This window comes from Lactuca virosa, chromosome 2, assembly GCF_052849685.1.
Source record: "Lactuca virosa cultivar CGN04683 chromosome 2, Lactuca_virosa_CGN04683_v6, whole genome shotgun sequence".
NCBI classification, from domain to species: Eukaryota; Viridiplantae; Streptophyta; class Magnoliopsida; order Asterales; family Asteraceae; genus Lactuca; species Lactuca virosa.
The window spans coordinates 294045770-294064206 of NC_136427.1; the positions used below are offsets into that span (position 1 = coordinate 294045770).

Below are 18437 nucleotides of genomic sequence, written 5' to 3' on the forward strand. Positions count from 1 at the left end.
ATTTTGATTCACCCATCGACTCATACACGCTTTAACACAACATTTCACCCATACCCACACTTTGAATCATCCACCCGGTGAACATGTTACAAACATCATCTATTCAACATCAACCTCTTTTCCAACAACCATTTCAACAAATTACTTCCACCAACCAAACTATTTCCAAACATCACCTATTCAACATCAACCTCTTGTGCCATTCTTTCAGCTTCATCCGCATGTCGTTGAGCGCGTTTCTTATTGTCGCGTCCGATTGATCAACGTGGGGAGGAGGAAGATCTCTTCGATGTTGCCGGTGATGTCATCAGTGTCGGCGTTGAGGTCAATGTTGAAACGTCAAACGAACTTGAATTGCGAGACATATTTGATTGTACATCTGACGATGTTGGCGTTTTAATCCATTTTGGATCTTTTCTCACAATCCCCCATATTTTTTCATACTTGAAAATGTGACACATTTCGACGTGATATTGCTCACTCGCGTGGCTCTAAACACATCAAAATCGTCCGCATCATTTTGCTTTTGTGAAATTTTTTGCTGAAAATCTCATTAAACTTGGTGCACATACAATTAATTGGAGTCCACTTGCTACTAAGCATATCAATATTGCGATATGGAGGTTTCTTCATAAGTATGTGAATTTTTTCGAGCACGGCTTCCCAAAAACTAACTCCCCTCATGTCGTTTCCTATAGTTGGATTTTATGAAGTCCCACACCACGCGACCACCAAAGCGTACTTATCCTCCGATGTCCACCATAGTGGAGGTTCTTCACTTTTCATGATCGCTTTCCCTTTCTCTTTCCCTCTCCTACTACCTTTCGGTTGCGTTTCGGGCACCGTATCTTGCGTTTTTTGTATGGATGGTGGTTGTGTGGTTGTTTGTGGCATGGAAGTAAAAGTATTGAAAATGTTTTGCTACATGTAGGACGATGTATGAAATTGCATTGAGGGTGAGATGAGATTAAAACTGTTTCCTTGAAATGGTATTTGTTGTGACTTTTGAGAGTTGAAGAGATTCATATAACTCTCATATTGTGTGAAACTCGTCGTAACGAATGTGTTTGTGTTTGGTGGATGAGTGTTTGGGTTTTGATTCATAGGTAAAAAAGGTGTTTAAATATAGTGAGATATATAGAAGAATGGTGTGGCAAAAATGGTATGTAGAATGTAGTATATATAGTTAGTAGAAATTAATATGTATGTTTTTTTTAATTCAAATTTGATCTTTCACAATGGTCTTTTGAATGTTTCAAATTGAAAACGTGTGTTACGAATCGTTAACATGACATATGGGATAACATAACAGGTAGCAGTGTTTTGTCTGTTACCATGCCGTTGAGGTAAGCCATGTCAGCTCTAAGATTATTCCCATAATCTCATTGGTGACTAAAATTAACCCAAACATTCATTAAATATACTCTCTTCCGTCTATATATCCAATCAACCAAAACAATTTTTATCAACTCTATTAACAATAAAACAACCCAACATTCTATTTTTATAAAATAATTAAAATTATATAAAAATATATAAATATTAGTCATTGTTTGTCATAAAAAAAAATTATAAATTTCAGTCTTATTGTATACACTTTTGTTTCGCATGATATCATTGAATGACTGAAATGAATATCACGGACAAAGGGTAGGAGGATAAGGATAACGACGTGCTAGAGAGTTTATGGATAAGTATTACACGCGGACCATGCTCCCTTTCGGTCGCGTAAAATGTCGATCATTGCCCTTCATTTTACATTCTAGGATGCATATTGCTTGGACAGTATGGTAATTTCGACCTACGGAATGTCGATGTTAACGTCAATAAATATAATTTAATCAGTGTCAGTTCTGTAATTTCATTGACTATTGTGTCTCTTTCCCGAAGATCCACTAGTTATATACCGCCACATTATTTGTCACTCTCACTCGAAAGATATTTTCTCCATAGCTTCTGAAACTGTGTAAAGTGCAGGTGATGCCAATGGGTGTAGTTCAGCAGAATCAGCACGGGAATGGATTTCCATCGTCAGCCCTGAATCCGAACGCTCCGATGTTCGTACCGGCCTCGTATCGTAACGTTGAGGACTTCTCCGACCAGTGGTGGTCGCTCGTTCGGTCCTCCCCTTGGTTTCGTGATTACTGGCTTCGTGAGTGCTTCTCCGAATCACAATTTGATTTTCATTGTTCCGATAACTTCGATGCGTTCTTCCCTAACGAAGATTCGCTCCCTGACGTCGACTGTAAGATCCGTGGAACTGAAGGTAAATCAATTGAAATCACTAGCTCTTCGATTAATAGCGGTTAGTTCATCTGATCTTACTTTATTGTTGCTTTTTTTTCTATAGATGAACAGAGAGAGGTTCGAAAGGATTTGATTTTGTCGAGGGTTTCGAACTGGCGTAAGGCACGCGCTATAGAGTCGCCGAGGAACTACGAGAAGGCGCCGAAGATTGTGAATGTGAAAGTGAATCCGAGGCCGATTCATCAACCGCGATAGATCATCGAGTCACATACCGATTTAACGGCAGACCGAGTCAGATTTCTAGTGTACGTCTCTTTAGTTGTTCTGTAAACCGATTGTAAATACCAATAAAAATGAATAGATTCAAGAGGCCGTTAAGAGTATCATTTATTGTGTGAAACCAAAACCATAACAACTAGGGTTCATATTTCGACGGATGTTTGCAAGAATCTGTCTTTAAAAAGATGTATTAAAAGGAACTGAGTCCTCATTCTCAGTCATCAGTCGAGAAAGCCAAACTATAAAAACATGGAAAACAATTGTTATAAATCCTGGTTGTCGATGAACTTCATCCAGAACAACATAGATCGAGTCTTCAATTTTGTTTTTTTTCACTTATCCATTGATTCGTTCATCATAATTAAAGCATTGCGAGCATGATAACTGAGATCTTGAAGTTGTCAGCCAACCGAAGTGTGATTTGAGATTTTATTTTGAACTTAGAAGACTTTTAAGGCATTGAACTTAACTTTTTAGGCAGAATGAAGTCTTTTTAATCAAAATGAGATCGACTCATTGATCGAGTGTCTTTGAGATTTTTTGAGTGTGTTTTTGAACTTAAAAAAGTTTTTTAGGCAAAATAAGTCATTTTAGTAAAAAATGACATGATTTAGGATAACGGGAGTCAGATGTTAAGAACGCTCGCTAAGCCCAAACGCACACTACCCGCTAGCGCGCGCTAGGGGTCGCTAAGGCTAGCTGTGGGTAGTGGTCATAACCAAACCACCAGCCAACTCAGCGCCACGTAGGTATTTTACCATTCCACAACCAACCCACTTAGGTATTTTACCATTCCACAACCAACCCACTGGGTTGTGAAAATGGTGTTCACCGGTGGTTGGTAGTCATGGGCCAAAAAAGAGGAGAGAGAAGGAGAGAAAATGTGAGGGAAAAATGAATGCACCAATCAAAAGGCTCGTCTTCTCATCCACCAGACATCACTCCACACCCAAACCACCGGTACACGGGGCGGTGTTCACCGGTGAGTTGGTGTGCCACATAGGAAACTCACGCGTGGATTTACACCCACTCCGGATAGCCTAAGAATAATTCGTCAAAAAGTTGATGAGAGAGGAGAGAGAGATCTTGCTTGTGATTGGTGGACCCATTTAAGTGGATTGCAATCCTTTTTGACAACAATTCAAACAATTAAAAACTCTAACTTTTTACCGACCTCTTTTTTTATTAATAAATTCGGTTTTTACTCCAATTTAATGTTTTCATTTATTTCCCACCAACTAACATATAATTTAATAAAAAAAAACCTTTTTTTTATTTTTCTTTTTTATAATTTTCAATTACAATTTATCTACTATAAATTACACTACACCCTCAACCTTTCAAACACACAAAATATCATTACCTTTCTCACAAACACTCTCAACATTTTACAGCCTCAACATTTTACAAACACAAAAATGTCTTCAACTCCACCAAAAAAACCCCAAAGAACCAATAAGAATAAAACTTCAAACCTTCAATCACTAAACCTTCTACCTCCGGACACTCAATCATCAAACCTTTCATCCCCAAATCTTCCATCACCACCATGTCGACCATCTTTTGATCAACAAATTCACTCTCATGCTAGCTGCTACTTTCTTACAATGGCTCCGCAAATGTATCCATTTAAACCGTTCTCTTCTCAACCAATGAGATTTTACCACAACCAATCTCAACGAATACCTCGTATGAATGTGGATCCGTTTGAAACGGTTCAAGAAACTCAATTCTTTTCTCAACCTCAACCGCAAACTAACTTTCAATCACAACAACGCGCCTACTCGAGGAGTCAACCGATTCTTCCGTTGAAGGTGTCGTTGAAGATCCCGTTCAAAAATCATTTCAAGAGCCCGAAGTCGAACCAAAAGCACAAAAAAAGGAGCACAAGGTTCATCAACTGACGTGGAAGAGATACTGAGCGACATCAAAGCGTTGGATGCTAAGCTTGAGAGTTTTTTTGGAATTGGGATAATAAACTTGTCCAAGGAGGATCGTCGGATTTTTAACAATGCAAAACAGGATCTTGCTAAAGAATACAACTGGGATAAGCCGTATGTATTAAGGCGTGTATGTCAGTGTTAAGCCATGTTTTTCGTAATTTGAATTATTAAATCGTGTTTTTAAGTATTTTAAGTTTTAATTTATTGTAACTTTTTTAATTTAATATGAAATGTTTGTGTTTTAAAAAATAATTTATATTATATTAATTGTTTGTGGTTTAAAAAAATGTGTTTAATATTTATGCACAAGAATGTTTATATATTAAAATAGAGTAATTTAATTAAATTAGGAAAAGAAAAAAAAAAGGAATGCTAGGAGTGTTACCACTCCATATCAAATGCTAAGATTAGGTGGAAAATGGTAAAAATTGAAGTGACACTCAAAAATTTGTCATGACAAGGTGTTATGAGTGTTACCACTCTTTTTAACCGGATGGTGGTAGATTTTTTTGGCAAAACGAAGTCTTTTTAGTCAAAATGACTTATGTGGTGATTTAAAAAAAATATTTGAACTATTAACAAATTAATAAGTTTTTTTTATTTATTAAAAAAATATTTGTTTAAGCTTATACATGTTTTAAAGACTTTTGTTTTTTACAACTCAAAAGTCATAAGGAATTTTGAAAAGTTGAAAATCTTAACTTATCGAAATCTCTTCTTTAAAGATTGATAAGAAATTATTTTAATAGTCCTTCTCACAATATCAATTTTTTTTTTAATTTATTGCTTTTTCAAAAAACTAATAAATCAGTAAGTTGTTTTAAATGAAATCCTAAACACCCTCCTAATGAGAAACGTTCACATAAACAAGATAAAGTAGCCAAATACAACACATCAAGAGTAGTCGAGGTGGCAAACTTGTCGGGTTGAGACTTAAGACTTGAACAATATAAATTGGTGTTTTGTTGAAAATTAAGACTTTGGACAAGATAAATTGATCATAATCTAAATCCTAATCTAATGCGTTAAATTATTATGTCTTGTCAATCTTACAGTTTAATCATTCTATGGTGTCAATCTGTTTATTTTCGTGACGTGATTTTGTGTCAAGCTATGTGTTGGGTTGGTGAGTTAATGGTTTAGACATCGTAATAAATAGAAAAATTAGGAGTTAGGATGTACGGGTATCATTAATTTTTTTTCTATCTCATATTTTATATTCGACACTTATTTTGACCTAATAAATAGAAATATTAATATTAATAAAATATAGAAGGATATTTGCTTTCTCATGTTGGTGATTTTGTATCATCAATGTGTATTTAAGTGTAATGGATTGACCCGTTGACCAAAATTCAATCTTGATGAATATTAAACAAGTAAGGAAGGTGCGGAGTGCACACTTGTTTAAGTTTATTCAAGATTCAAAGTAGACTGTCATTTAGGGGTGAAGCCCCTAAACGAACGGGGGTCCGGAGGCAGCGCCCCTGGGAGCGGGGTCCAAGGGGCGGCAGCCCCTGGCAGGGTCCAAGGGGCTGAGCCCCTGGCTGGGTTAGAAATCTGAATTTTCTGTAAATGAACCCGATTTTTTACTTCATTTTGACCTATATTAAGAATCCGTTTTTAGTGACTGTTATTGGTTTTGAGAGTTGAAGTAGTTTTTTGGACAAAGAAAACTGCCTTGTCAGTTTTCAGACAAATGAACCACTTAATCATTTTGGTCATCATTTTTCCTGGTACAACAACACACGAAATTCATAACACCCAGATTTTCTGTTCTTGTTCTCATTTCTGAGTCTTATCCGATTAAAGGGTGGGAGTACCACCCAAATACTTCAATCTGAAAGTGTATACACAATTCTCAGAATTTCAAGGCTATTATTATCCCAAATTTCTAACAAACATTAAAGTATTCTGTGATCATGGCAAGTGGTGATTCTTTGAAGGAAATGAAAAGTAAGTTTGAAAAATCGAACAAGTTTGAAGGGCAAGATTTTCGTAGATGGCAGAAGAAGATGAAGTTTCTCCTTACCACTCTGAAAGTGGTGTATGTTCTGAGTACACCCATGCCTGTCTTACCAGAATCTGTTGAAGAGGAACCTTTGGAGGCAACAAGAAGAAGATCAAAGTGGGATAATGATGATTACATATGTCGTGGTCATATTATCAATGGTATGTCTGACTCTCTTTTTGATATCTATCAAAATTTCGAATCTGCAAAAGAATTGTGGGATTCTCTTGAATCCAAGTACATGGCTGAAGATGCTTCTAGTAAGAATTTTCTTGTTAGTAACTTTATGGGTTACAAGACGATTGACTCCAGGCCTGTTATGGAACAATTCCATGAAATGTTAAGGATTCTGGGACAGTTTGCTCAACACAATTTGAAAATGGATGAAGCCATTTCTGTGGCTGTGATCATTGACAAACTGCCCCCTTCCTGGAAGGATTTTAAACACAATCTGAAACATAACAAAGAGGAATTGACTTTGACTCAACTTGGAAGTCATTTAAGGATTGAAGAGTCCATAAGGACTCAAGAACTTGACAACAATCCTAAAGGCAAGAACCAAGTTGGTTCCTTTTCTGTGAACATGGTGGAAGGAGAAAGTTCAAAGAATCCCAAGAAGTTTAATGGAAAAAGGAAGTTTAAAGGAAAGGATGACAAGTCTTCCAACAAGAAGGCTAAGTTGGTTTGTTGGAATTGTAACATATGTCGTGGTCATATTCTCAATGGTATGTCTGACTCTCTTTTTGATATCTATCAAAATTTCGAATCTGCAAAAGAATTGTGGGATTCTCTTGAATCCAAGTACATGGCTGAAGATGCTTCTAGTAAGAATTTTCTTGTTAGTAACTTTATGGGTTACAAGATGATTGACTCCAGGCCTGTTATGGAACAATTCCATGAAATGTTAAGGATTCTGGGACAGTTTGCTCAACACAATTTAAAAATGGATGAAGCCATTTCTGTGGCTGTGATCATTGACAAACTGCCCCCTTCTTGAAAGGATTTTAAACACAATCTGAAACATAACAAAGAGGAATTGACTTTGACTCAACTTGGAAGTCATTTAAGGATTGAAGAGTCCATAAGGACTCAAGAACTTGACAACAATCCTAAAGGAAAGAACCAAGTTGGTTCCTTTTCTGTGAACATGGTGGAAGGAGAAAATTCAAAGAATCCCAAGAAGTCTAATGGAAAAAGGAAGTTTAAAGGAAAGGATGACAAGTCTTCCAACAAGAAGGCTAAGTTGGTTTGTTGGAATTGTAACGAACCGGGTCACTTCAAGAAAGATTGTCGTCTTCGCAAAGTGAACAAGGATGGTGCTGGACCAAGTGTATCCAAGGATCCAGAAAAGCAACAAGGCCATATTTCTGTTTTCATGCAGAATTCTAAATATATTCAGAATTATATTTCTGTGATTTCTGAAGCATTTTATGTGCATGATGATAATGTTGCATGGTGGGTTGATTCGGGAGCAACAAGTCATGTTGCAAAGATCTATATTGGTTCAAGGACTTTCAACCATTTGAAGATGAATCTGTGGTGAAAATGGGAAATGTTGCAACTGAACCAATCAAGGGTTTAGGATCTATTTTACTTTACTTTACTTCTGGAAAATGTTTATGTTTGAACAATGTTTTATATGTTCCAGGGATTCGTAAGAATCTCGTGTCTGAAATTGTATTAAATAATTGTGGTTACAAACAAGTGTTAGAAAGTGACAAGTATATCTTGTCAAGACATGGTTCTTTTATGGGATTTGGTTATGTATGTAATGAAATGATTAGGCTTAATATTAATTATCCTTCTAGTGATAATTCTGTTTGCATGGCTTCTAGTAGTACTAGCTATAATTTTCATAAATCTGAATTATGGCATGCTAGACTAGGACACATTCATTACAAGAGATTAAAAGACATGTCTAAAATGAGTTTAATTCCTGCTTTTGATATGCAAAATAATGAAAAATGTAAAACATGCATGTTAACTAAAATCACTAGACAACCTTCTAAAGATGTTGTTAGGAAAATTAAGGTGTTGGATCTTATACATAGTGATTTATGTGATTTCCATGCAACACCTTCCCTTGGAAACAAAAATTATGTTGTTAGTTTTATTGATGATGCATCTAGATATTGTTATGTCTATTTGCTACATTCTAAGGATGAAGCACTTGATAAATTTAAAATTTATAAACAACAAGTTGAGCTTCATAAAAATGAATTAATAAAAGTCTTGTGTACTGATAGAGGTGGTGAGTATTATGATCAAGTTTATTTTGAATCAACTAGAATAATACATCAAACCACAGCTCCTTATACACCACAACAAAATAGTGTAGCTGAAAGGAAAAATAGGACTTTGAAAGAAATGGTTAATTCCATGTTGTCCTATTCTGGATTAAGTGAAGGGTTTTGGGGTGAGGCAATGTTAACTACATGTTACATCTTGAACAGAACTCCAAATAAAAGGAGTAAGAATACTCCTTATGAACATTGGTGTAAAAAGGTACCAAATTTGAGTTATCTCAAAGTTTGGGGTTGTAGAGCAGCTGTAAGGCTCACTGAACCCAAAAGGAAAACATTGGGTGAGAGAGGTGTAGATTGTATCTTTATTGGATATGCTGAGCATTCCAAAGCATATAGATTCTATGTTTTAGAATCTAATGACTCTGTGTCTGTAAACACAGTGATAGAGTCAAGAGATGCTATCTTTGATGAAGAAAGATTTACATCTATACCTAGACCAAGGGACATGATTCATCAATCTTCCAGCAAGAGTACTACTCAAGTTGAAGATGTTTCTGGTGGTGCAAGTTCTGTACCTGAACCTAGGAAAAGCACAAGAGCTAGGAAAGCTAAGTCTTTTGGATCTGATTTTCAACTTTATCTGGTTAAAGGAACAAGGAATAAGACTATACGTCAAGATCAATATTGTTTTAATATTGAGGAGGATCCAAAGACTTTTAGTGAAGCTATGGCTTCTAGGGATGTTCATTTCTGGAAAGAAGCAATTCAGGATGAAATTGATCTATCATGCATAACAATACTTGGGAATTGTCTGATTTACCTCCTGGTTGCAAGGCATTGGGAAGTAAGTGGATCCTCAAAAGGAAAATGAAGGTGGATGGCACAATTGATAAGTATAAAGCCGGATTGGTTATCCAAGGCTTTAGGCAAAAGGTAGGCATTGATTTCTTTGATACTTATGCCCCTGTTGCTAGAATTTCCACAATTAGATTATTGTTAGCTCTTGCAGCTATACATAATCGTGTGATTCACCAAATGGATGTGAAAACTGCATTCTTGAATGGTGACTTAGATGAGGAAATTTACATGAAACAACCTGAAGGGTTTGTGATGCCTGGTAATGAACATAAGGTGTGTAAGTTGAAGAAATCATTATATGGTTTGAAACAAACACCAAAACAATGGCATCAAAAGTTTGATGATGTGATATTGTCTAATGGTTTTGCATTAAACCAGGCTGACAAATGTGTATATAGCAAATTTGATTCTTCTGGTAAAGGAGTTATAATTTGTCTATATGTTGATGATATGTTAATCTTTGGTATTGATCAAGATGAAGTTGATAAAACCAAGAAATTCTTATCATCTAGTTTTGACATGAAAGACATGGGGGAGGCTGAGGTAATTCTTGGTATAACAATTAAAAAAGGAAATAACGGGATTTCCATTTCTCAATCTCATTACATTGAGAAGATATTGAAAAAGTTTAACTTTGAGAATTGTTCTCCTGTTAGCACTCCTATAGATCATACTCTTAAGCTTCTACCTAATAAAGGATCTCCAGTGTCTCAACTTGAATACTCAAGGGCTATTGGTTGTCTAATGTATGCCATGATTAGTACTAGGCCTGATATAGCATATGTTGTGGGAAGGCTTAGTAGATATACTACAAATCCTAGTTCACATCATTGGCAAGCTGTGAGTAGAGTATTCAAGTATTTGAAAGGGACCATGAATTATGGTTTAACTTATAGTGGATATCCTTCGATTTTAGAAGGTTATTCAGATGCCAGCTGGATTAACAACTTAGAGGATCACTCCTCTACAAGTGGTTGGGTGTTTTTTCTTGGAGGAGGTGCCATTTCTTGGGCATCTAAGAAACATACTTGTATTACTAACTCAACCATGGAGTCTGAGTTTGTTGCATTGTCTGCTGCTGGTAAAGAAGCTGAGTGGCTAAGGAATTTGATTTATGAAATTCCATTATGGCCCAAACCGATATCTACCATTTCTATCAAATGTGATAGTGTTGCAACCTTGGCTAAGGCTTATAGTCAAGTGTATAATGGAAAGTCTAGACATTTAGGTGTTAGACATAGCATGATTCGTGAGCTCATCATGACTGGTGTGATATCTGTGGAGTTTGTAAGAACTCAGTTGAATTTAGCCGATCATGTAACCAAAGGGTTAGCAAGAGATCTTGTGCACAAGGCGGCTGTAGGGATGGGTTTAAAGTCTACTTAAAATCTTTTATATTGAGATACCCAATTCCCATCTAATGTAATATTAGATGCTGAATTCAATGTGGAAAGCTTGATATTTGAAGATTGGAACACATTATTATCATCATCCCAAGGTATGTGTTCAGTACTGCAAGTTAAGGAGGTTGAATTTATATTCTTAATAGTTCTTTTGAAAAATTGCATTTGCAGGTGCAAGAATAAAAGGACTACCTATATAAGCATGAAGTTTAGCTACTTCAAGAAGTTAGGACTTGGCTTTGATATGCTTATTGAAGGATGGGGGACAAGCTAGTAAAATATAGTGTCAAGTTAGAACTTATGAAAATATAAACTGTTGTGTGTATTATCTTCATGTATTCACTATGAATAGACATGGTTCAATCATTAGTGACACCCTGATATTCGAATATTTGTAATGAATAATATACTAATGTGAAATTCAATCGTCATGACATTTCATTTATGCATCAGTTTGTTGTTGTTATGTTTTGTTTTTAGTTAATCAAGATTACACTTAAATGGGGGAGGTTTGTGATGGGTTTTAGGTAAAACAAATAAACTAGAAAACAATTCCTACGTTCACATGCAACCTACTTTGGATCTATGTTTTAACTATTGAACATATAACTTTAAATTGAAAAACAAGAACCCTAGAGGAGAGAGGCTAATTTCGTAATTAACAAACTAGGGTTTAGGAGTTACATACCTTTCAATTGTTATAGCAAACAATTGATAATCCTCTTGATCTTGATCTTGATCTTCTTGGAAGCTTAGCACCACAAATGTAATGCCTCTAATGGAATCACACCCAAGAACTAGCAAGAAGGAAACTTAGAGGAGAGAGGATGGAGAGAGTAGGCAATTTCGGCCTTAGGGTTTCTTCCAAAGAAATCAGTGTCCTCAAATGTGAGCTAGGAGGCTCCTTAAATAGCTGAGGGATCTAGGGTTTAGGGAAAACCCTAGTTATCCTTTGCTTAGGGCCTAAGCAAGATCCAAGGGTCTTATCTGGACCCCTTGGACGAAATCTCTAGGGTTTCCCCTATGGATTTCGTCCACCTCCTTCCAAGGGGGTTCTGGATCCTTCCACTCAACTATTAGTTAATTGCAAACTAGTCCCTGCACTTTATAATTAATTCTTTTAACCCCAAAATTAATTCTGATTAATTTCTGGCTAACTGTTAATTAAACATAATGATTTCTAATTAATATATTAATCTTTTAACATATTAATAAATCATTTATATATTAATTTATTAATCTTATAAATTAATATCTCTCCTTTCATAATTTCCTTGTCCAGTTGCTAGGTTGAGGGCAACCCAAAATGACTGTGCTGCTATCAATTCAAGTACATACCAATTATAGTTATGGGCTTAGACACCTAATCCAACAGTCTCCCACTTGGATAAGTCTGTAACTATAATTGCTAGTATGCCTTCTAAATTTGACAAGCAAATTGTAGCTTCCAAAAAGCTGCTGCCGAACTCTGACCCAGTCAGTTACGTGTCCTAAGATAAGTGATCATATAATCCTTCGTTCTGCCAGATATCCTAGACAAAAGACATGGGATGTAATCAATCTCTTTGTCCAGAATCTATGTTTCCCGATTTCTGATTTGTGATGATGTAGGACTTCTAATCGAACACATCAATCTAGTCCTGGTTGGGCCCAACACATAAGTCAACACCAAATCATCGAGGGGCCCACATATATCGCTTTTCCTGTTAGGGCAAAAGGAACGAATAAACGTTGACTCATATGCTTGTATCTTTTACTCATCAAATTATACATGACAATACGTTTTATAACACCAAGTTACTGATGCGTTTTCGTATCACCAATGCATGACCGACTTGTAAATTACAACTCATATATCTTCGTTTCAAGATTATAAGATATTATCGTCTCAGTATTACTCGTGATGAATTCCATGAAGTGATACTCTGAGCGAGGGTTTATCCAATACTCAAATCTCAATTTCTGAGTACTCATGAACGTTGCAGCAATTCTATTGCCATGTCTATCCTTAGACAATCTACAATCCAGTTCATGACAGTCTTAATTCACTACTTACTTCCAAAAGTATGAGTGACTGTGGAGTTTGAATAATCTTATTATTCGGGAAGTAAAAACATGCAAAAATGAAACACAATAATAAACAATTGACAAAAGGCAGAAACCAAACTTATAAATAATACTTTATTATTTAATCACCAAAAGTCAATTATATTTACTTTGTTACAAGTTTCAGAATAAAACTAATCTAACTATTAAAACTAATATCATCTTTCAGTCCTATGCTCCGAGCATGCTGAATATGCTTAGCCCTACTCAGACCCTTTGTGAGGGGATCTGCTGGGTTATCTTCAGATGACACCCTCTTTACTATAAGATGGCCTTCTTCAACTCTATGTTTGATGAAATGGTACTTTCTGTCGATATGTCTGGTCTTACCATGATCTCTCGGTTCCTTTGTCAAGGCAACCGCTCCTTCATTATCGCAGAACAGTTCCATAGGCTCCTGGATGGTTGGAACAACTCCGAGATCCCCGATGAAGTTCCTCAACCAAGCTGCTTCTTTCGACGCTTCACTTGCTGCTATGTACTCTGATTCACAAGTAGAATCAGCCACCGTATTTTGCTTGGAACTCTTCCAAGTAACTGCTCCTCCATTCAGTAAAAACACCCAGCCCGACTGAGAACGGAAGTTATCTCTATCCGTCTGAAAGCTGGCATCACTGTAACCATCTACTCTCAAAGTATCACTGCCACCAAGCACAAGGACCCAGTCCTTTGTCCTTCGCAAATACTTGAGTATATTCTTAACTGCTATCCAATGAGCTCTACCTGGGTTTCCCTAATAGCGACTGACCATGCTCAAAGCAAATGCCACATCAGGGCGAGTACATGTCATAGCGTACATGATCGATCCGACAGCGGAAGCATAAGCTACACGACTCATGTCATCTATTTCAACATCTGTACTCGGGCATTGAGTCTTACTCAATTTGGTATTGCTTTGGATAGGTAGATCTCCCTTCTTGGAATTTTCCATACTAAACCTCTTTAGTACCTTATCCAAGTATGTGCTCTGACTAAGTCCAATTAGTCTCTTCTTTCTATCTCTCAATATTCTAATCCCAAGAATATAGGCAGCTTCTCCAAGGTCTTTCATGGCAAAACACTTTCCAAGCCAAGACTTAACTTCTTTCAAGGTTGGAACGTCGTTACCAATGAGTAATATGTCATCGACATACAACACCAGAAAAGTTACTATACTCCCACTAGCCTTGATATACACACAGAACTCATCTTCACTTCTAGAGAAACCAAACTCTTTGACTTTCTCATGGAAGCAAAGATTCTAACTGCGAGATGCTTGTTTCAATCCATAAATGGATTTCTCAAGCTTGCACACTCTATTGGGGAACTTTGCATCAACAAAACCCTCTGGCTGACTCATGTAAACATCTTTAGCCAACTTCCTATTAAGGAAAGCAGTTTTGACATCCATCTGCCAGATTTCATAATCATGAAAGGCAGCTATGGCGAGCAATATCCTAATAGATTTAATCTTAGCCACTGGCGAGAAGGTCTCATCATAGTCAACCCCTGGGGTTTGAGTGAAACCTTTTGCAACCAGTCGAGCCTTGAATGTGTGCACATTTCCATCCATGTCTGTCTTCTTCTTGAAGATCCATTTGCACCCAACTGTCTTACGACCTGGTGCACTATCAACCAAATTCCAAACTTGGTTGTCATACATGGACTTAATCTCGCTGTCCATTGCCTCTTTCCACTTGGAAGCCTCTGGGCCTGCCATTGCTTCCTTATAAGTGACTGGTTCATCTAAGTTTACCAGTGTTCTGTCACTTATGAATGTGTTGTTGAGTGTGAAGCCATTGGGCTAGTCAAAAGAAGTGGCAGGAAACAAGGAAAGCCAGAAAACATGGAGAAAGAAAAAGGGGACATCCATGTTTTGAGGTAGTGGATGAAGACCCGGATGTTTTTTTTCTTTTTTAATATACTTTCTCAATTTCAATCTCTATAAATGAGATTGCTCTGTATTTGTAAGGATGTATCCATCACAAACTTCACAGAAAAAATATATACACTCCTAGTTACCCTCGTGTGGACGTAGGTCAGAAATAGACCGAACCACGTTAAATCTTTGTTGTTCTTGTGTTTAGAGTGGTGTGTTAAGTGTCTCGATCCTAACAAGTGGTATCAGAGCAAGGTTTTAGCTCCAGAAGGTGATTTTCAGTTTTTTGGTCGAAATTTTTTTTCGTCAAAAACAATTTTGGTGTATACCGTTGGAAAGGTCTCGTTCCGAAGATTCCGAAAATATTTTTTTCTGAATTTTTTGACCACCGGAAGACGTCCAAATCGCCGGTCAAAGGTTTGCCGGAATAGTTACCGAAAAAACCAGTTCGCCGGAGAAGACGACACTGTAGCACCTGAACTCGCCGAAGAAGACGACACTGTAGCACCGAAGTTCCGCCGGAGAAGACGACACTGTAGCACCTGAACCCGCCGGAGAAGACGACACTGTAGCATCGAAGTTCTGCCGGAGAAGACGACACTGTAGCAGGAACTGTAGCACGACGTCAGCGGCGACGTCAGCAGACACTGTAGCACGACGTCAGCGGTGACGTCAGCAGAAAATGTAGCAACACTGTAGCAACACTGTAGCAGATTTGAAAATTTGCAATTTGGCCCCTGAATTTCCAGAAAATTGCAAGATAGGTCATTATTCTTTCAGAAAATGGCAGAAAGCAGTAAGCTTCAGATTGAGAAGTTTGATGGGAAAGATTTTGGTTGGTGGAAGATGCAAATTGAAGATTTGCTCGTGCAGAAAGACTTGGACGCAGTTTTAAGTGAAAAACCAGAGGCGATGACACAGGCAAACTGGGAGACTTTGGATAAGAAGGCCAAGGCATTTATTAGACTGACGTTGTCAAAGGATGTTGCCTTCAACATTTTGAAGGAGACCTCGGCAAAGGGAATCATGGAGGCATTGTCTAATATGTACGAGAAGCCGTCGGCAGCAAATAAAGTCTTCCTGATTCGGGAGCTAGTCAACACGAGGATGAGGGAATGAAGTTCAGTTACAGTGCACATCAACAATTTAAACTCGATTTTATCTAGACTTGGGTCAGTGGGAATAAAGTTCGAGGATGAAATTCAAGCTTTACTATTGTTATCATCATTACCTGACAGTTGGTCTGGAACAGTTACAGCCGTTACTAGTTCCACAGGATCGAAAGGGCTCACTTTTGAAGGAATTCGGGATTTAATTCTAGGCGAAGACGTCAGACGAAGAAATTCCGGGGAATCATCAAGTGAACAATTGAATGCGGTCAGAGGTAGAAGAAATAACAGAGGTAGTGGGAGCGGGAACAGGAGAAGGAGTCAGTCGAGGACTCGAAATGATGTGACTTGTTGGAACTGTAAAGAGGTTGGACATTTCAGGAATCAATGTCCAAAAGACAAGAAAGAAGTTAACGCTGCAGTAGACCATTCAGATGATGATGTTTTGATCTGTAGTGTGGAGAGCAATGTGGATTCCTGGGTTATGGATTCGGGTGCTTCATTTCACGCTACCCACAGCCGTGAAGCACTACAGAATCTAAAAGAAGGAGATTTTGGTAAGGTAAGACTGGCGAACGATGAGGTTCTTGATGTGACGAGCATAGGTGACTTAGATTTGAAGACTCCAGTGTTGGATTAGGTGTCTAAGCCCATAACTATAATTGGTATGTACTTGAATTGATAGCAGCACAGTCCTTTTGGGTTACCCTCAACCTAGCAACTGGACAAGGAAATTATGAAAGGAGAGATATTAATTTATAAGATTAATAAATTAATATATATATATATATATATATATATAAATGATTTATTAATATGTTAATGGATTAATATATTAATTAGAAATCATTATGTTTAATTAATTGTTAGCCAGAAATTAATCAGAATTGATTTTGGGGTTAAAAGAATTAATTATAAGGTGCAGGGACTAGTTTGCAATTATCTAATAGTTGAGTGGAAGGCTCTAGAACCCCCTTGGAAGAGGGTGGACGAAATCTTTAGGGGAAACCCTAATAATTTCGTCCATAGGGGCTTGGATAAGGCCCTTGGGTCTTGCTTAGGCCCTAAGCAAAGGATAACTAGGTTTTTCCCTAAACCCTAGTTCCCTCAACTATTTAAGGAGCCTCCTGGCTCACATTTTAGAGTACTGATTCTTTGGAAGAATACCTTGGCCGAAATTGCATACTCCCTCTCCTCTCTCTTCTACTTTCCTTCTTGCTAGTTTGAGTGTGACTCCATTAGAGGCATTACACTTGTGGTGCTAAAGCTTCCAAGAAGATCAAGATCAAGATCAAGGGAATATCAATTGTTTGCTATAACAATTGAAAGGTATGTAAACCCTAAACCCTAGTTTACTATTTTCGATAATAGCATCTCTCCTCTAGGGTTCTTGTATTGCAATTCAAAGTTGTATGTTCAATAGTTAAAACATAGATCCAAAGTAGGTTGCATGTGAACTTAGGAATTGTTTTCTAGTTTATTTGTTGTACCTAAAACCCATCAGTGGTATCAGAGCCATTGTTGTTTTAAATTGAATTGCTACAATTGTTGAATTGCAAATTAGGGTTTATAGCTATTAAACCCTAAAGGCCAAATTTTCGATTTCTAGGGTTTTGGATCAAAGGGTTTTTTCGAAAACCCTAGCCTCTAAAGAACCCTAATCGAAATTAGGGTTAGGGTTTTGAAAACCCTAGCCTCCTCCCTTGTAAATTTCGAAATATGCTAGAGGATAACTAGGGTTTCTTGTTTTTTGGATAATTGTTACTTAATTAGATTAATTGGATAATTATCCTTACCCTATTTTTCGAAATTAGAGGGATAAGGATTAGGATTAAATTAATTGATTAATTTAATTAGATAATCCTTACAAGATTTAATAATTTGATTAATAGTTAATTAATAGATAAATATTAAATCTAGTGAATTGGTTTATTTAAATTTGAATTTAACAGCTTAAATTTCGAAATTTATATAAACCCTTGAAGTTTTAAAAAGTTTTAAAACACACCTTATATATATATTATAATTAAAGGTTTAATATTATATGTATAAGAATATGGTCAGTCAAATCGCTAGTATGCCTCATTCACGAAGCTAATCTATAAGGGGGGTATAAGGAAACTGCCTATAAAATGGTAGTTGAATGGGTGTCCACTCTCACCCACCGCTTCCTTGATTAGTGGAGGGTCGTTAGCAGAACGGATTTGATAGGACAACTACTTCTCATTAAAAGTATAATGATATTAAAGAAAGTACTAGAACATTATTTTCAAAATCCCAACTCTAGTTACTTTAGGAAAAATGTGAAAAGTATGCTAATCCATGAAATTGCACATTATGCTTTATTGGTCGTTAGTGGAGCGTGTGTGGTTAACCA

At 36.8% G+C, this 18437-nt stretch overlaps 1 protein-coding gene across 1 annotated transcript; it reads left to right on the plus strand.

Moving 5' to 3' along the window:
* The first annotated feature begins 1986 nt into the window (after nt 1–1986).
* LOC145158663 (protein EARLY RESPONSIVE TO DEHYDRATION 15-like) lies at nt 1987–2502 on the plus strand. The gene is made up of 2 exons (XM_079077524.1): nt 1987–2266; nt 2351–2502. Exons 1-2 carry the CDS (start codon nt 1987–1989, stop codon nt 2500–2502), a joined length of 432 nt encoding a protein of 143 aa, XP_078933650.1.
* Nucleotides 2503–18437: the final 15935 nt, after the last annotated feature.